At 45.8% G+C, this 14466-nt stretch overlaps 1 protein-coding gene across 1 annotated transcript; it reads left to right on the forward strand.

Annotated features, from left to right (window-relative positions):
• The first annotated feature begins 4382 nt into the window (after nt 1-4382).
• Nucleotides 4383-13827, forward strand: LOC139334174 (myocardin). The gene is made up of 14 exons (XM_070966935.1): nt 4383-4470; nt 6981-7034; nt 8000-8055; nt 8555-8693; nt 9331-9456; nt 9586-9782; nt 9918-10058; nt 10682-10847; nt 10969-11158; nt 11418-11562; nt 11680-12255; nt 12601-12732; nt 12819-12873; nt 12963-13827. The coding sequence occupies exons 1-14, from the start codon at nt 4416-4418 to the stop codon at nt 13397-13399; spliced, it is 2469 nt and encodes an 822-aa protein (XP_070823036.1). The 5' UTR covers nt 4383-4415; the 3' UTR covers nt 13400-13827.
• The last annotated feature ends 639 nt before the right edge of the window (nt 13828-14466 follow it).

Below are 14466 nucleotides of genomic sequence, written 5' to 3' on the forward strand. Positions count from 1 at the left end.
ATTTATTTTCTACAGGCAAGAATGTGAGAGTCAAATCCCCGCATCAGCACTTTCTGCATGTTCCCTCAGCTTGTTTGTCCATGATAAATAAATGAAGTTATGTAATTATAAAGAAAATAAGGCAAACTCCAGAGGGTGCCAAAAACAAACATTCCAACTGCATTTTTTTTGTCAATGAAGGACTGCATTCATATTTACAGTATGTTGATATCATGCTCTAAAATGACATAAATCAAGAAGTTTCTATTTAAGTTGCTCACACGTTAAAAGATGGCGCCTTAACCAGCGATTGCTCCTGACCTTATTGTGGACGCTCACTGAAGTGCTTTATGCACATTGTTGAGGTCACTCTGAGAGTTCAGCCGTTACATTAATGTTGTTCTACCAGTTAAAAAAAGAAGAAGAAGAAGAAGAAGAAATTGACACGAAACAGATTCTGGTGCTCATTGACACCACTGCATCGCTGAGCCTCCGAGGCCCTCAGTGCATGGTGATGAAGATGAATATTCAACTGGCCGAGTAGGTGAGATCAGCAGTCCAGCTGGAGATGTGTGTGTACAGTACTGTATATATATGTGTGTGCGTGTGTGTGTGTGCGTGCAGGTCTGGCAGCTTTCCAGACTGCACAGAGCTTCAAAGTGCAGTGAATGACAGACAGACAGACAGAGAGAAGACAGAAATCTGTGGAGCCTCTGCGTGTGTTCGAAATCTACCCTCGTCTGTGTGTGTGTGTGTGTGTGTGTGTGTGTGTGTGTGTGTGTGTGTGTGTGTGTGTGTGTGTGTGTGTGTGTGTGTGTGTGTTTGCTCCTGTGTTTGTGCTGCGTGAAGTGGAACGGGCAGCAGGGCCCCTGAGTGGCACAAGGCACATGGCCAAGTGATTGAAGTGATAAAGGTAGAGGAGGAACGGCAATAGATGCAGTGATGAAGGAGCAGGCAGAGGCAGCAGATGTAATGAAGTGTGTTAGACTGGTGTGTTTCAGCTTTTCATTGTCTTTGATACACTCGCCACTTTGATATGTTTGTTCTGTATCCGCTCTGTTGCATCACAGACGTCCCGTTATTGCCACTGAGAGCCAAAATGATGGAAAGCTAAACTAACCATGGATGGATTCAGTTCTTTTTTTTTTTTTTTGTGTGTGTGTGTGTGTGTCATTGCACAGCTCAGCCATGTGAGGGCACACTTACGCCTGTGATGTGCTGCATGTGCTGGCTTATTCCCTGTGCTGCCTCTCAGCTCTCTCAAATGGTGGAGGGGTACTACCAGGGTGAAGGGCAGGAGAGCCCAGAGAGCTGGATCTACATTCAAATTCTGCAGCTTCAGCAGTAAATGAGGCATATTTGATATAAATATGAAATCGCCCCTGAATATTCATATAGGGTACTTTTATTCCAAGCTGCAGCATATGGCGCTTCGTAGCATGTGTGCTGCATGTGACCACAGAATTACACTGGGAAATGTGATAGTTCACAAGGGGAAGGTTAACAGCGTGCAAGCCTCTTTGCTCATTGCAGGATTCAGACTGTGGAGTCTCTCTCTCTCTGTATGTGTGTGTGTGCAGGAGTGAGTGGGAGGGGGAGTGAGAAAGAAGGAGGGTAACAGGTGTTAATCAGAAAGGGAGTCCAGGCTGTAGAGGCGAGGGTGTAGCTTTGGAGGGGAACCAATTACATCACCTTTCCCTCAATAATGTGCCATGCTGTCAGTGCACTCTGTGTTTATATATATATATATGTGTGTGTGCGTGCGTGTGTGCGTGTGTGTGTGAAATGCATTTACAGGGCATGAGAGGAAAAGCTGTCAAAGGTGAGATTTTACAATGATGAAAAAACGCAGGCGGACTGTGCAAATGGCACCTGAAAGAGCTGTCCATCTATCACTGCACATTAAATTAAGGTTCCCATTCATTTTGTGTTCCATTAGTTGTTCCATTTTGTTCCATGGCAACCGTAATTGGCCCATGCGGTGCTATCTGTGCTCCGTGTTCTCTGATTAGTGGATCTCAACGTCAGGGCCTTTCTTCCCACATCAGATAAAATGGCAGCAGCCTCCTTTTTTTTGTGTGCGTCTCTCCGTTTCCCTGTCGGCTGCAGCTCTCTTCCTGTCCTCGTCGTAAAGACTCCCTCCCCCCGTCTCCTCCCTTCCACTCCAACTTTTGCAGTCTGCTCTGCCTCACCCTCTGTACCTTCCCTCTCTGTCTCCCCCGCTCTATGACCTGCTGAACCAGCACACACCGGCCTGTCTGTCAAATCAACAGAACAGGTGCTCCAGCTACGACCTCACTTCCCCCACTTTTCCCCCCTCTGCAGCCCAAAGGCACACACACACACACAAAGCACATGCACACACACATAACGCACATGCACACACAGGCAAACACCGTCCTCCATGTTCACCCAAGTTGCTTTGAAGGCCTGAACAGTGAGGTGAAACTCGGGTGATTTTGCCTGGCACCACTGCTGATACATGCTGTAAACTATATGCTGACGGACACTGACTTACTGACCTGTGACTCTCTGGTGTCAAACACTCACACACACTCTCTCTCTCTCTCTCTCTCTCTCTCTCTCTCTCTCTCACACACACACACACACACACACACACACACACACACTCATATACTTGCACGCAAACAGTACTAAATCACTTTAAGAGGGTGACCCAAAGGTGTCTTGACAGGAGCATATGAGCCTGCAGTCTTGCTGCAGTACATGATTTGATGTGAGTCCAAAACACTCCTGGGCTTTTCTCGCTGCCATGTAATAAACCGTCTCTTTATCCTGCCTTCACTTTTCTACCCATCACATTACGTGACAGTTCAGCTCCTAACATGAAGGCGCTGCGCTAATTTGGCCAGCCGGTCTACTTTTGTCAAAGACACGTCCGAGCAAACACAGAAGTGCTCATTGTCTTTGAATGTGCTTCTCAATCAATCAGTCAGCAGATGTCAGGGGGGAGTGAAGGGCCACGGGGGGGGGGGGGGGGGGCATTGGGGGGGAGGGGTAAAGTTTGACAGTCGCTCACAGTTGGCACCAAGGACCCAGGATGCTTTGGGGCGGATGGGGAGAGGGGCAGAGCGAGCGAGGCAGAGGTAGAGAGGGTGAGTTTGTATCGTAAGGGGACGAAGGAACCACAGATCCTTTTTCTCTTTGCACTTCACCTTCAGGAAGAAAAAAAACAATCCCAGAGAAAGTGAGAAGTGTGGAAAAGGGGGCGAAAGAAAAAAAAAGGATATGAAAAGAACATGAAAGAAAGAAATCGTCATTAAACGCACTACGAAGTTCTCTCTTTCCCTCTCTTCCTGCATCTCGCACCTCTCTCAATTTAATCTTAAATCCACTCCAATTTCCCCCGAGGGACTCAATTCTCTCCTTTCCTGTAAGTATTCTCTTTCATTCTCTTGCTTTTATTCTCTCAGTGTTTTTTCAGCGCCTTCCTGTGCCTCAGTGCCCTACTCTGAAATAATGCCCGTGCCAGACGAGAAATCTCAATCAGCTGCTTGTTATTTGATTGCACTCATGAGCGAGTGGCCTTCTTTTGGACTCCTCATATTGTAAATAAGTGAGGTGTGTGCATGTATGGGATTGGGAATAGAGAGAGCTCTGCAGTGATTTAGTATGCATAACCTCAGCTATTCCAAAGTACGTGTGCGGTGGTTTTTCTGTGTGTGTGTGTGTGTGTGTGTGTGTGTGTGTGTGTGTGTTTGTCCGTTCCCTGCAAACAGGCTTCCTCTGGGTGCTCTGTGGCTGGCCAGTTCAAATCAATATTGTTAATAGGCTGTGTGTGTGTGCACTAATGCAGCTTATGTAGATTTCTCAGCTCTCTCTATTTTGGAGGCGGCTCGCTCTTCTTTTAGCGTGTGACACATTTGTGGCCCTGCCGTCACGGTGTAAATGTGCTGTGTGATGCTGCAGGTGTTGTGAGTTCATGTGTGTCCGGCGCGATCAGCGTCCTCCGAGCCTGGCGTCCCGAGTATCTGCTGGGGCTCCGCTCTCCTCTTCCTCCTCTTCCTCTTCCTCTCTAAAAGCCTCCTTGTCTGTTTAATTCTCTGTGTCGTTGGCTCTGTCTCTGTGGGTGGGCCTCTGTGACTCTCTGCGTGATTATGACAGGCTGCCTATGGGGAGGCCTGCCATTGCCAGAGCAGCTCACCGCGGCGTTCAGTCTGCCCGTAGGTCTGAGCGGCTTTGCGTCTCTATTTCCCCCTCAATCTATCTCCGCTGTGCTTTGTGTGCCTCTATCAATATCGGTTTGTGTCTGTCAGTGGATTAACCAGCATCTGTGTCTCTCACTCCCCTGCTTCCTCTTGCTCTCCCAGCAGCGAGAGACAGAAGGAGAGGGGTCCATTCCTCCTGGTAGAGTGACACCAGGAACTTCCTCTCTCTCTGCTCCACTCCCTGGCTCCTCCGCCCTCTCCTCCACCATGACGCTGCTGGCCTCTGAGAGGTCGCTCCTCATCCGGAACAAGTTCCGCTCAGGTGAGGATCCTGGAGTCTCAGCTCACGCCAATTAAAGGAGAGAGGGATTTATTTTCCCGCAACAATGGCTTTACATCTCCGGCAGGATTGGCAACATTAGCATCAATATGTAGAGGGGAAGTGTTTGTGAAGGTTATTGGCTGGTCGGTCACAATGTCTGCCATGTGATCAATTGAATGGAAGTATTGATCATGGTGAATAGATTTAGTGATTGCTACCCACAGATAGAGATCTTTGCATGTTGCTCTGTGACACTTTAATCACAACATGGGTTAGTTTGTTTGTTGAACAGTGGACCTTTAAGGGACCTTTAGGAGATTAACAAAAACTTAAACTCCAGTGGATTTTAAGTTTTGTTTTGTTTTTTCTTTTACTCAACTAAATGTAGCAATACCACAGTGTCATAATACTCTGTAGTAAAAGTAAAAATCCTGCATTCAAAATTTTATCTCAGTAAAAGTATAGAGGTAGTCAGAAGAAAATATACTTAAAGTATTCTTTGTGCAGAATGACCCACTTTTTCCCTCATATATTATATCATTACATTTTAATTAGAAATTATAATTGTAATGAATGATACATTAATGTGTGCATCATTTTAATGTTGTAGCTGTTAAAGGTTTGGTTCATTCTAACTGACTTCATATACTGCTGGGTAGCTTAGTCTACAATAATGCGCCAGAATTTATTATTCTTTATTAAGTAACTTGTAACTAAAGTTGTGAAAGAAATCTAGTATAAAGTACAATATTTACCTCCAAACTGCGGTGGAGTAGAAGTATAAAGTAGCACAAAATGAAAATATTCAAGTAGAGTACTTTAAATAGTTTTGAAAAAAGGATCTTGAGTCATTATATATGATATAAAAATGTAAACGCTGTAGTTGAATGTATATCATACCACAGTCTGTAAGTCTTCTAAGATCTTGAAGGCAAAAATAGTTAAAGAATGGCTGAAATTAATCCGAAGTGATCGTCCAGAGTTTTACTAATGCAATATATTACTCTATGATTACAACCTTCAGGACACAACCTGTGACAAACAACATTTAACAACCTTCCTATAATGCAAGTTCCCCTACAACTTGTAGCGGCTGCTGTTGTGCTCACAGGCAGCTGTCGTTAACAGCTGGTAAAATAGAAAGGCGAGGAAACGACGTAGAGGCAGCCTCCTAGGTGTACAAACACCTGCTGGAAAACGTGATTCTTTAGGGCAGCTGCCCCACTTGGAATCATGAACGTACATAGCAGAGCTTAAGGAGGTCTGCCAGTGCATCAGACTGATGTGAAATAAACATGAGCCTGTGTCAGCCGGTGGATGATATGATTCAGTTAGTTTGAGTTCTTATTTAATGTTTAACAATCATATCTGGTTTAGCTGACCTTTGACATGCATTTTATTTTCATGTCTTAAAAGTAGGCATATGCTAGATGGTAAGGTCGATGTTAAGAGGGCTAATCCTTATCTTAAATAATAGATTCTCATCTTGCGGCCGCTCATCACAGGTTCAGTCAAAATGTCCCTTTAATAATGTTTAATTTCAATGATTTTAAGAGGTCTGAAGAGGTTAAAATAGCCAGTGTTTTACAAGAAAAATACCTTTTTAGAAATATGTTTATTTTGTCTTATCCTGTTAATCTTTTAACGACACCCCTCAGATTTATCTTAGGACTGACCCCCCGGGCTGGGAACACTGAGTTATGTAATGAATGTTCAGTAATGCAATTTAAAGGGCAGTTCAAGACATGCATTGGGCCCCCAGTTAAAATACTAAACAGTCTAATGTTAGAGGCACACAAACAGAGGGAAATCTAGCAGGAAATCTGGTGTGATAAGCACCGCTTGTTGTGGCAACAGAGCACAGCGTGTTAATCTGCTTTAAATCCATATTTTTACAGCGTTAAACTTTTGTTTTGAGTTGTCAGCGGCAGGAAAGCAGGAAGAATATAGTTAGCACAAATGAGGGTGACGTGAGGAGGTGGGGATGCATGAGAGACTTGTGGAGAGAGTGGGACAGCTGAAGGGGGGATGGGACCAACAGAAATAGACATACTGAGAGATAAATAGTCGCTGCCCTCAGCCCCCCGCGCAGTCCTCCCCTTCCCCTTGTCAGGTCTCTCAGGTCTCAAAACTCACCGACATGTATCATCGGGGGGAAGCACTCGGTGTAACGGGCCCAGCCCTGCCCTGCTTCACCTGTTTGTGTGTGTGCTGAATGTTAATGCGTGTGTGCATACTTGTGGTGTGTAGGTCTGTGCAAGAATGCAAGTAGATATATAATCTAGAAGCACTGCAAAGTCATGGGGTCATATAAGTTGCAAGGCCGTATCGTTTGACAGTGATCGTCTTGCATTGCTCAACCTTTCTCCGTCAGCATCTTTTCTTTTCTCAGATAAGTGCCGAGTTCTCCAGTGAGGAATCAAACGAACTTACTGCTCCATCGGTGTAACTTGTGATATTTCATCATTGTTTTTAATGGAGCCAGCTCAATCTCTCTTCTTGTGTTTCAGTCCTGCAGTTGAGGATTCAGAACCGAAGGCAGAGTGAAATCAATGCAGACCCTGGTTAGTCTATGTGTATCATTAACATTGTGATTGATCCATCTACACTATGACTGCAGGTTGGATTTCATATTAATGATCTTCAGGTGACCTCTTTGCTCTGACAGATGATTGCTTATTGATTAGTAAATGCCTTTGTAGGATTTACTATACTGACCAGATTTTACTTTGTTTTGATTTTAGTTTCGGAGTCTAAATTTCTGTGGATATGATTTAAAACTTCTGCTTGGGCAACAGCCTTCCTTTGTTGAATATAAAGTTTAATTTAATAATGCCCCTATTAATATAACAGAGACATTTATGCCAAGAGCATGATGCAATTTTTTCTTTATGAATCAGTGGGAATAATAAGGAGGATAACCACAAATCTGCATACAAATTGTGCACTGTATTCACATTAATACATCTACACATGCAGCAGGTATCAGAGATGTTAAAAATGAAGACTTTTGTTCTGAAATGTGGATTTTGCTCATTTGGATACAAACGTAAATGCATAGAGGCAACATATGTGTGAAAAAACAGGTTCTTAATCAACAGGGATTATGTGGAGATAAATGTGTGAATAAATTGTGCTGCATGTATAAAATACAGATATATTCAGTCAGATTTGTGCAGCAAATGTGACACAGACTAGTCCAGACTGCAGAAATACAGTGTCAGGTACTTTGTCGAGAGGCACCTTGCTTCATTTCTCTCCTCGTTGTCTGAGGCTGAAGCAGGTTGCATAAGAAGCAGCGCACAATCTGACGCCTGCCAACACAAAAGAGCGCCTGAGATGCTCCATGCTGTAACTTGGAAGGATGAGTTGAGGGCTGAAAGTGCTTTGTTGATGCATTGGTTCACCTGGGTTTCTCCTCTGCTAGGCTGGCAATCTCTAAAAGACAAAAAAAATAAAATAAAAAAAAATAAAAATGAAAACCCTGCATGTCATTTAATCTTATCCAGGCATGTTTTTGTGTCCATAGGGCTGAAATCTGCTTGTTCCCCACAAAAAACAGAGAAAGACCAGAGTGAAGCTCTGGTGAGTAGTTTCTCAATAATATCCAAACAGCGTGATGCATTGATGCAGTTACAGTCGAGCTGCCATGTAAAGACATTTTTCCCTGTATGTGCCATGTTGTTTTTTTTGTTGTTGTTGTTTTGTAATTTCTATTCATTTATATAGTTCATTATATTTAATTGAACAGAATGAGACCCCAGTTTTGTTTACCTGTTACTTCCTGTAATATCATAAGAAACACATGAATATGAATTGTGAGAAATGATTCGTATAGAGATCACTGTTTCCCCCACCACTGAATGGGTTAGGTGGTCTCTTGTGTGGAGCCATTTCACTTAAAAATGATTAATTTGTAGCGCAGTTTCCTTCAAAAACCTTGCAAATGTTGTGGGGAAAACACTGCTGTAACTGAGCATTTCTTTAGGCTGCATTGGCGTTTAATTTTATTTCACTTTCTGCTGAATGAACTGCTTGAAATCTCTGGGCCCTGACTGGTTTGACCTGTTGTTTCCTGATGCAGCGTCTATCCGACGATGGTGCCGCTCAGAAGCTGCCCCCTAGTGGTCTGAACACCGAAACTGCACAAGGTGATGCCCTGCCAACAGTAATACTGCTGTGTCCTTCCTGCTTTACTCTGTGTGCTCCGAGCAAAGAGCACAGTAGCATGTTTCCCTGCCTCAGTCCTTCTTCCTGTATGCATTTGATCATATCTGTGCCGCCCTCCGCTCCCTGTTGTACAGTAGTTGTGTGGAAAAGAAGCGTGTAAATCTGTCAATGGGCTCGATGTTTCATCAGCTGTCAGTTACACAGAAATGTGACCTTGTTGCACGCTGTAACTCTGCATTTTAAGCAGCCTGCAAACATATCAGTGATTGACAGCACATGATAAACTCACCCATCCAGGGATCATCACTTTCTGCCATTACTCTCTCCCTCGTCTGTCTTTATCTCTCCTGTCCTCACCCTCCAACCTTTTAATTTGAAAAGACTGTTATAACATCTGACTTTTCAAACAATCCTTTTCTGCCCTTTTAAAAACGTTGCGTGAATGTGTGTGCGCATATCCAAGGGAATACATCTCCCCGTGGGCAGGAGTGTTTACTATTTTTTGATGCCTCTGCTGGTTTGAATTGGGACTGATAGCCTGTGGCAACACTGTTGTGCACGCTCACATCACATATGTTCAGAAATCCTGTAGTTTCTCTCTCTCCAATCTCGTCTCCTCTCTCTCTGCTGATCTCCCATCTGTCCCCCTCTCTCCACTTATCTGCACGATTCAACCCCCCCCCCCCGCAGAGAGGACTGTGTGTGGGGCCCAGAGGCAGAAGAAGGCTCGCCAGGCGCAGGACCTCACTGAGAGGATCCAGCATCCGCCTGGACCTGCGGATCAACAGCCTGAACACACGCTGCCCCTGGAGAATCGTGAGTCAACATCCGCATGCACGGGCACACACATCCAGAATCACACTCAGTTTTTTCCTTTATTATTTCCCACCCGATGTCTTCTGTTCCTCTTTTGACCTTACCTCCTTTCACTTTTCTTTGCCTCAGGTCCTGCTTCTTTCCCTCTGTCAGCTGATGTCTTCGAAGATGACATCTCCTCCTCCTCCTCCTCGCCCACTGAGCAAAATGGCGTTCACCAATCACCAGCCTTTTCTTCATTGCCAGGGCTCTCAGGTGACCAATTACTGAGTGACTTCTCAGCTGTGGTCCCGCCCCTTAATAGCCACAGCCCCAGTCACGCTCAGGTGAGGGGAGGAAGCCTGATCAGTTAATTCCCGCCAATAACCTTCAATAAATACATTAAAGTGAATATTAACAGACTGCTGCATTTATAAATAGCCTCATATGTCAGCTATGATAATCTGATATTCTGCCTTCAGTCTGGTTTGGCGTTGCTCCCGGCAACCGAGGGCATCAGACCACCGATGAGTGTAACACTGGGTGACTCAAACTCCATGGCAACAACTGGGAGACCAAATGGGATTTATCTGACCTCTCAGACCACACCCCTGCTGCCAAAGGTAATGTGGGGTTAATGCATGCTAATGCCAGCACACAAAAGCCTCCCTGCTTTCAGTTTTCATGTTTTGGCTCATTGAATTTTTATAACTTTTTCATGACTCCTCAAATCAAATGATCATATTAAGAACGCACTCATATAAATGTGGTAATATGACATTTTCATGCAGAGAAACAGCACTTAAATTGTGTATGTGCTTGCTGCGGCGGCAGGTATTCACAGCAGGTATACAACATAAGAGATAAAAGAGCATTGTGGAGGTCTTCAGCCCAACAGGACGGTCACTCCTCTGTTTCGTCAAACACAATGCTCGTCTCCAAGCTGCTCTGCATTCATTACTGTCAATTTGCACTTCTGGGGGAGCTGCGTATTTGCCCTGTAGGTTAACACATTCACACACAAGCAGCATGGCTGTATGTCAGAACCAGCACATGCTGTCATCTGGAGATTTGTGAAGCATTTGTACGTATCATGCAAGAACTTAACCTTGACATGGGGCAAATACTGTCAAACAGCATGAAACGACTTGACATTTTCTCTCTAATATTTTACACGCTACTCTCAAAATTACTCACTAGAACCACAGAATAGCTATAGTTTTTTGGGCAATGTGTGTTTTTGCAGACAGCTCGGCCGGCCAGCCCCGCCTGCTCCTCTTCCCTGCCCACCTCCCTCAACTTCAACCACCCCCCTCGTCCACGGAAACCGCGGGACACCAAACCCAAAATGAGGAAACTCCAGTATCACCAGTACATTCCTCCAGACCAGAGGGGAGGGTCTGGGGCTGGAGGTACCTACATCTATTTATTTGACCTTTCTACATTTATTCCAATTCTTTTTCCATTTGTCCAATCAAGGCTTACTCTTGTTGCCAGAAGTTTGAATTGAACCTAAAAAGGGTTTATTTTCAGGGGGAAGAGCCAAACAGAAGAGCCCTACCCCTGCCCAGCCTTTAGACCCAGCCTATTCCCAACTCCTGAATCAGCAGCAGGTCTTCCTCCAGCTGCAGATCCTCCAGAACCAGCAGCAGCAGCAGCAGCAGCAGCAGCAGCAGCAGCAGCAGCAGCTACAGTCACAACAACAGCTCACTGTTGTAGCCAGGTATGTCAATTCAGCATTAGATCAACCAAAATGAGCCGGCTATCTGTGCTTTATCAATGAGACATCAGATGTTGGGTTAGTTAATGCTTATGTCTGTCTTCTCTTTGTAATGTAACAGGATCATTGTTGGACTCACAATATGTCTATAATATAATAGCCATGTCTTTGTATTGTCACACTGTCTTTCTTGTGTGTTTGTCATTGAAAATCTAGAATAAAATCTAAATGACAAAAGTAAATGTTTCTGTCATTCCTTCAGTGGAGATCATAGTGATCTTGTAAAGTCCTCTGGAGCCATGCCACTGAATCCCCAACCAGTTCCCGCCACAACCAACCACACCCCTCTGGACGCAAACCCTGCGTCCAAGCCTGAGCTCCTCCCTGCAAATCTGGTCGATCTAACGGTAAGAAAAGCAGGAAAGCTTTGCAGCGAATGCCTGAGAATGCTTACTATCATTTACAAGTCAGGGTGAAGACAAGTGTCCTCTGCCCTCCCTCCCCCACCTCTTGTCTTTCCTCAGGTGTCGGAGTTGCGGCAGCAGCTGCGTAAGCGCGGCCTCCCTGTCTCCGGCACAAAACCTGCTCTGTTGCAGCGTCTCCGACCCTTCCAGCTTCCCCACTCTTGCCTCGCCCCTGCTCCCCTCTGCCAGCTGGGTACCAGCCTGGAGCCCCTCACCCCATGCCCCCCACTGCCACCCAGCCAGAGCCCCAGCTCAAGCTCCAGCTCTGGACTAGACTCGCCCGGCAGAAGCCCGAACCAACAGATGTACATCCCGGACAGGGGAATGCCTAATGCGATTCTCAGCGACGCTTCGAAAGGAATTCCGAATGGCTTCTCGAACGCTGTGTCAGCCAGTTTGGCAGGCGAACAGTGTGGTCTTACCAACACTGTCTTCCTGGCTCCTGCTAGCACTGCCTCAGGAACCCCAAGTCCCAGTCTACCCATGTCGTCCTCCTCGCCCCTGCAGTGCGGGACTCCCTGGAGAACCGAGAACGAGCAGCAGCGGCAACAGCAGCAGGAGCTGAGCGTGGAGCTGGAGATGAGGGAGAGGTTGAGGAGCAGACCCAGGGACCGCTCTACTAACGCGGGCAACGAGGTGAGCGAGGAAAGGCTCTGGCCATTGGTCTACACGTGTTAGAGAATTGCTCGTTTTCCCAGAACTGAAGTCATTAATACTTTTTTAAATTATTCCTCCAGTCTTGTGGAGGATCTCTTCATCCCTTCCTGCAACAGGATCCTGGATGCTCGAGAGGCAAACCAGAAACGGATGCGCAGACAGAAGTGTTGTTTACACAGGTGAACACACAAATCAATACACACATATCTCAATAATCGCTTTTCAAGGGTACACTACAGAGCCTTCAGTCTATAAATCTGGTCAAACATGTGAGCATACTCTCATCGCTGCAAGTAAACTAATTTACCCCTGCTTTCTAATCAGGTGTTTTGCTGCCAGCCGTGTGATGTGATTGGCCAGGACTTTGAGTTGCCAGTGCAGATTACAGCAAGTCCTGTTCAGACTGGAGTTCGCAGCCTTGAGGAAGAACTGCAGGAGGCTATCCAGAAAGCACAGGTTAGAGTCTGCAGATGAACAGGAAAAGATCACCAAGAGTTCCTTTTGTACCGCTGGATTTAAAGTTGTCTTTCTTTTGTCCACAGATGGACCCTCGGCAGTCCATAGACGACATTCTGGATGAGCCTATGACTTGTGCCGGTGAGTGTCCTGTAATTAATAAAGAATGCATCCTAAATGACGCTCGTATTTCTTTTAGTGTCTAATCCTTTTTACAACCTCTCGTCCAGGCTCTGTCAATGTCTCCGATCATAAATCCCCTGCCCACTCAGTTCTCGGCCCGTCGACTCCTCCTCCTCCTCTTCCTCCTCAAGCCGATCTGTCCCAGGCCTCCCAGCAGCACAACAAGGATGACAACTTCCTGCCCTCACCTCTTTGCTCCTCTCTCTTGCTGGAGCTCCCTCCATCTCCTGCTGTAATAAACCCCAGCCAGGTAATCCCAGCTCCTCCACCACCTCCCATCTGTACCTCCCCTCTGTCGTCCACTGGGAAGTCACGCAAACGACGGGCTCCGACGCTGTTTGACGCCGCTGACTGGCTTGAAACGCTGACATCTGGCCTCCGGCCTCTCTCTCCACCGGCAGCTCCTTTTGTTGAGTCAGACTTCAGTCTGGATTCAGATCTGAATGTCAGTCGAGTGTTGGATCTGATGATAGAGCAATGGTGAGGACTCGTGTGCTCATATCTGTTTGTAGCTCCTTTGTATTGTACAGTAGATGAGCCTTGCATTTTTTTAATGGTCGTGAATGGGGCAAGCCGTATTCATCGCACTGAGGGCACAAGATTGTGAATAGTGGCCTCCATCCATCCATCCATCCATCCATCCATCGCTGAGAGGCTGTCAGAGTCACTGGCTCCACGCAATGTCGAGAGCTGGATTCATTGCTAGCTTTGATGGGGCGACAAGAGCACAAACACATGCACGCATAGACACTGCAGAGCGATGTTTAAAAGCACTTGGGCTCAGCCAGGAATGGCAAACAAGCATCACATCTGTGGATTGACACACTCCACAGCACAATGTTTGCAGTGCACAACAAAAGAAAACCTGGTGGCATATTAATTTAAACATGCTTCCTGGCTGCGCTGGGAGAATGTTGTTTCTGACTTATCTCCAAACCCTGTTGTCAGTTTGGGTTGAGTGTGGCCCCTGGTGTTGACTCAGTCATTGAGTCCTAGCCATTCATAAAGCCCATTTAGAGTGTGTAAAAGCCAGACAGAGCACACAGCTTGTGTGTGGCTCCAGACCTTAACAACGGTGCCAGACACACAGTCGGCATGCAGAGGGAGAAAGCTGGCAGAAGCTACAAACAAGCAGTGTGAGTGCGTGCTTGTGTGTGCGTAAGCTTGTGTGTATGTATGTTAAGTATGCGTGTGTTCGGTATGTAACTGTGTGACTGAGTACACAAGGCTGCTTTGTTTTGTATGTGTCAGCAGCCAAATGCGTCCATGTATATTTATAAGCATTAATGCCAAATGCACTTGTAGCTATTTGCTTACAATTAACTGTGCCTGTTTGTGTGTGGTGTGATTGATCTGTGAGAGGATGTGTGTGGAAGACACAGACAAGAAGCTGTGGATTTCTGTGTCCACATTGCAGACCAGACATTTCAGTGTAGCCTCATTGCCAGCAGGCAGTAATTCCAGTGTAGTTATCCAGTGTAATCATCAGAACAACCACATTACCTTGTTCAAGTCACCCTTCTCCAGGAGAGCAATCAGGCAACCACCCCA

Source organism: Chaetodon trifascialis, chromosome 7 (genome assembly GCF_039877785.1).
Source record: "Chaetodon trifascialis isolate fChaTrf1 chromosome 7, fChaTrf1.hap1, whole genome shotgun sequence".
In the NCBI taxonomy this organism is placed as follows: Eukaryota; Metazoa; Chordata; class Actinopteri; order Chaetodontiformes; family Chaetodontidae; genus Chaetodon; species Chaetodon trifascialis.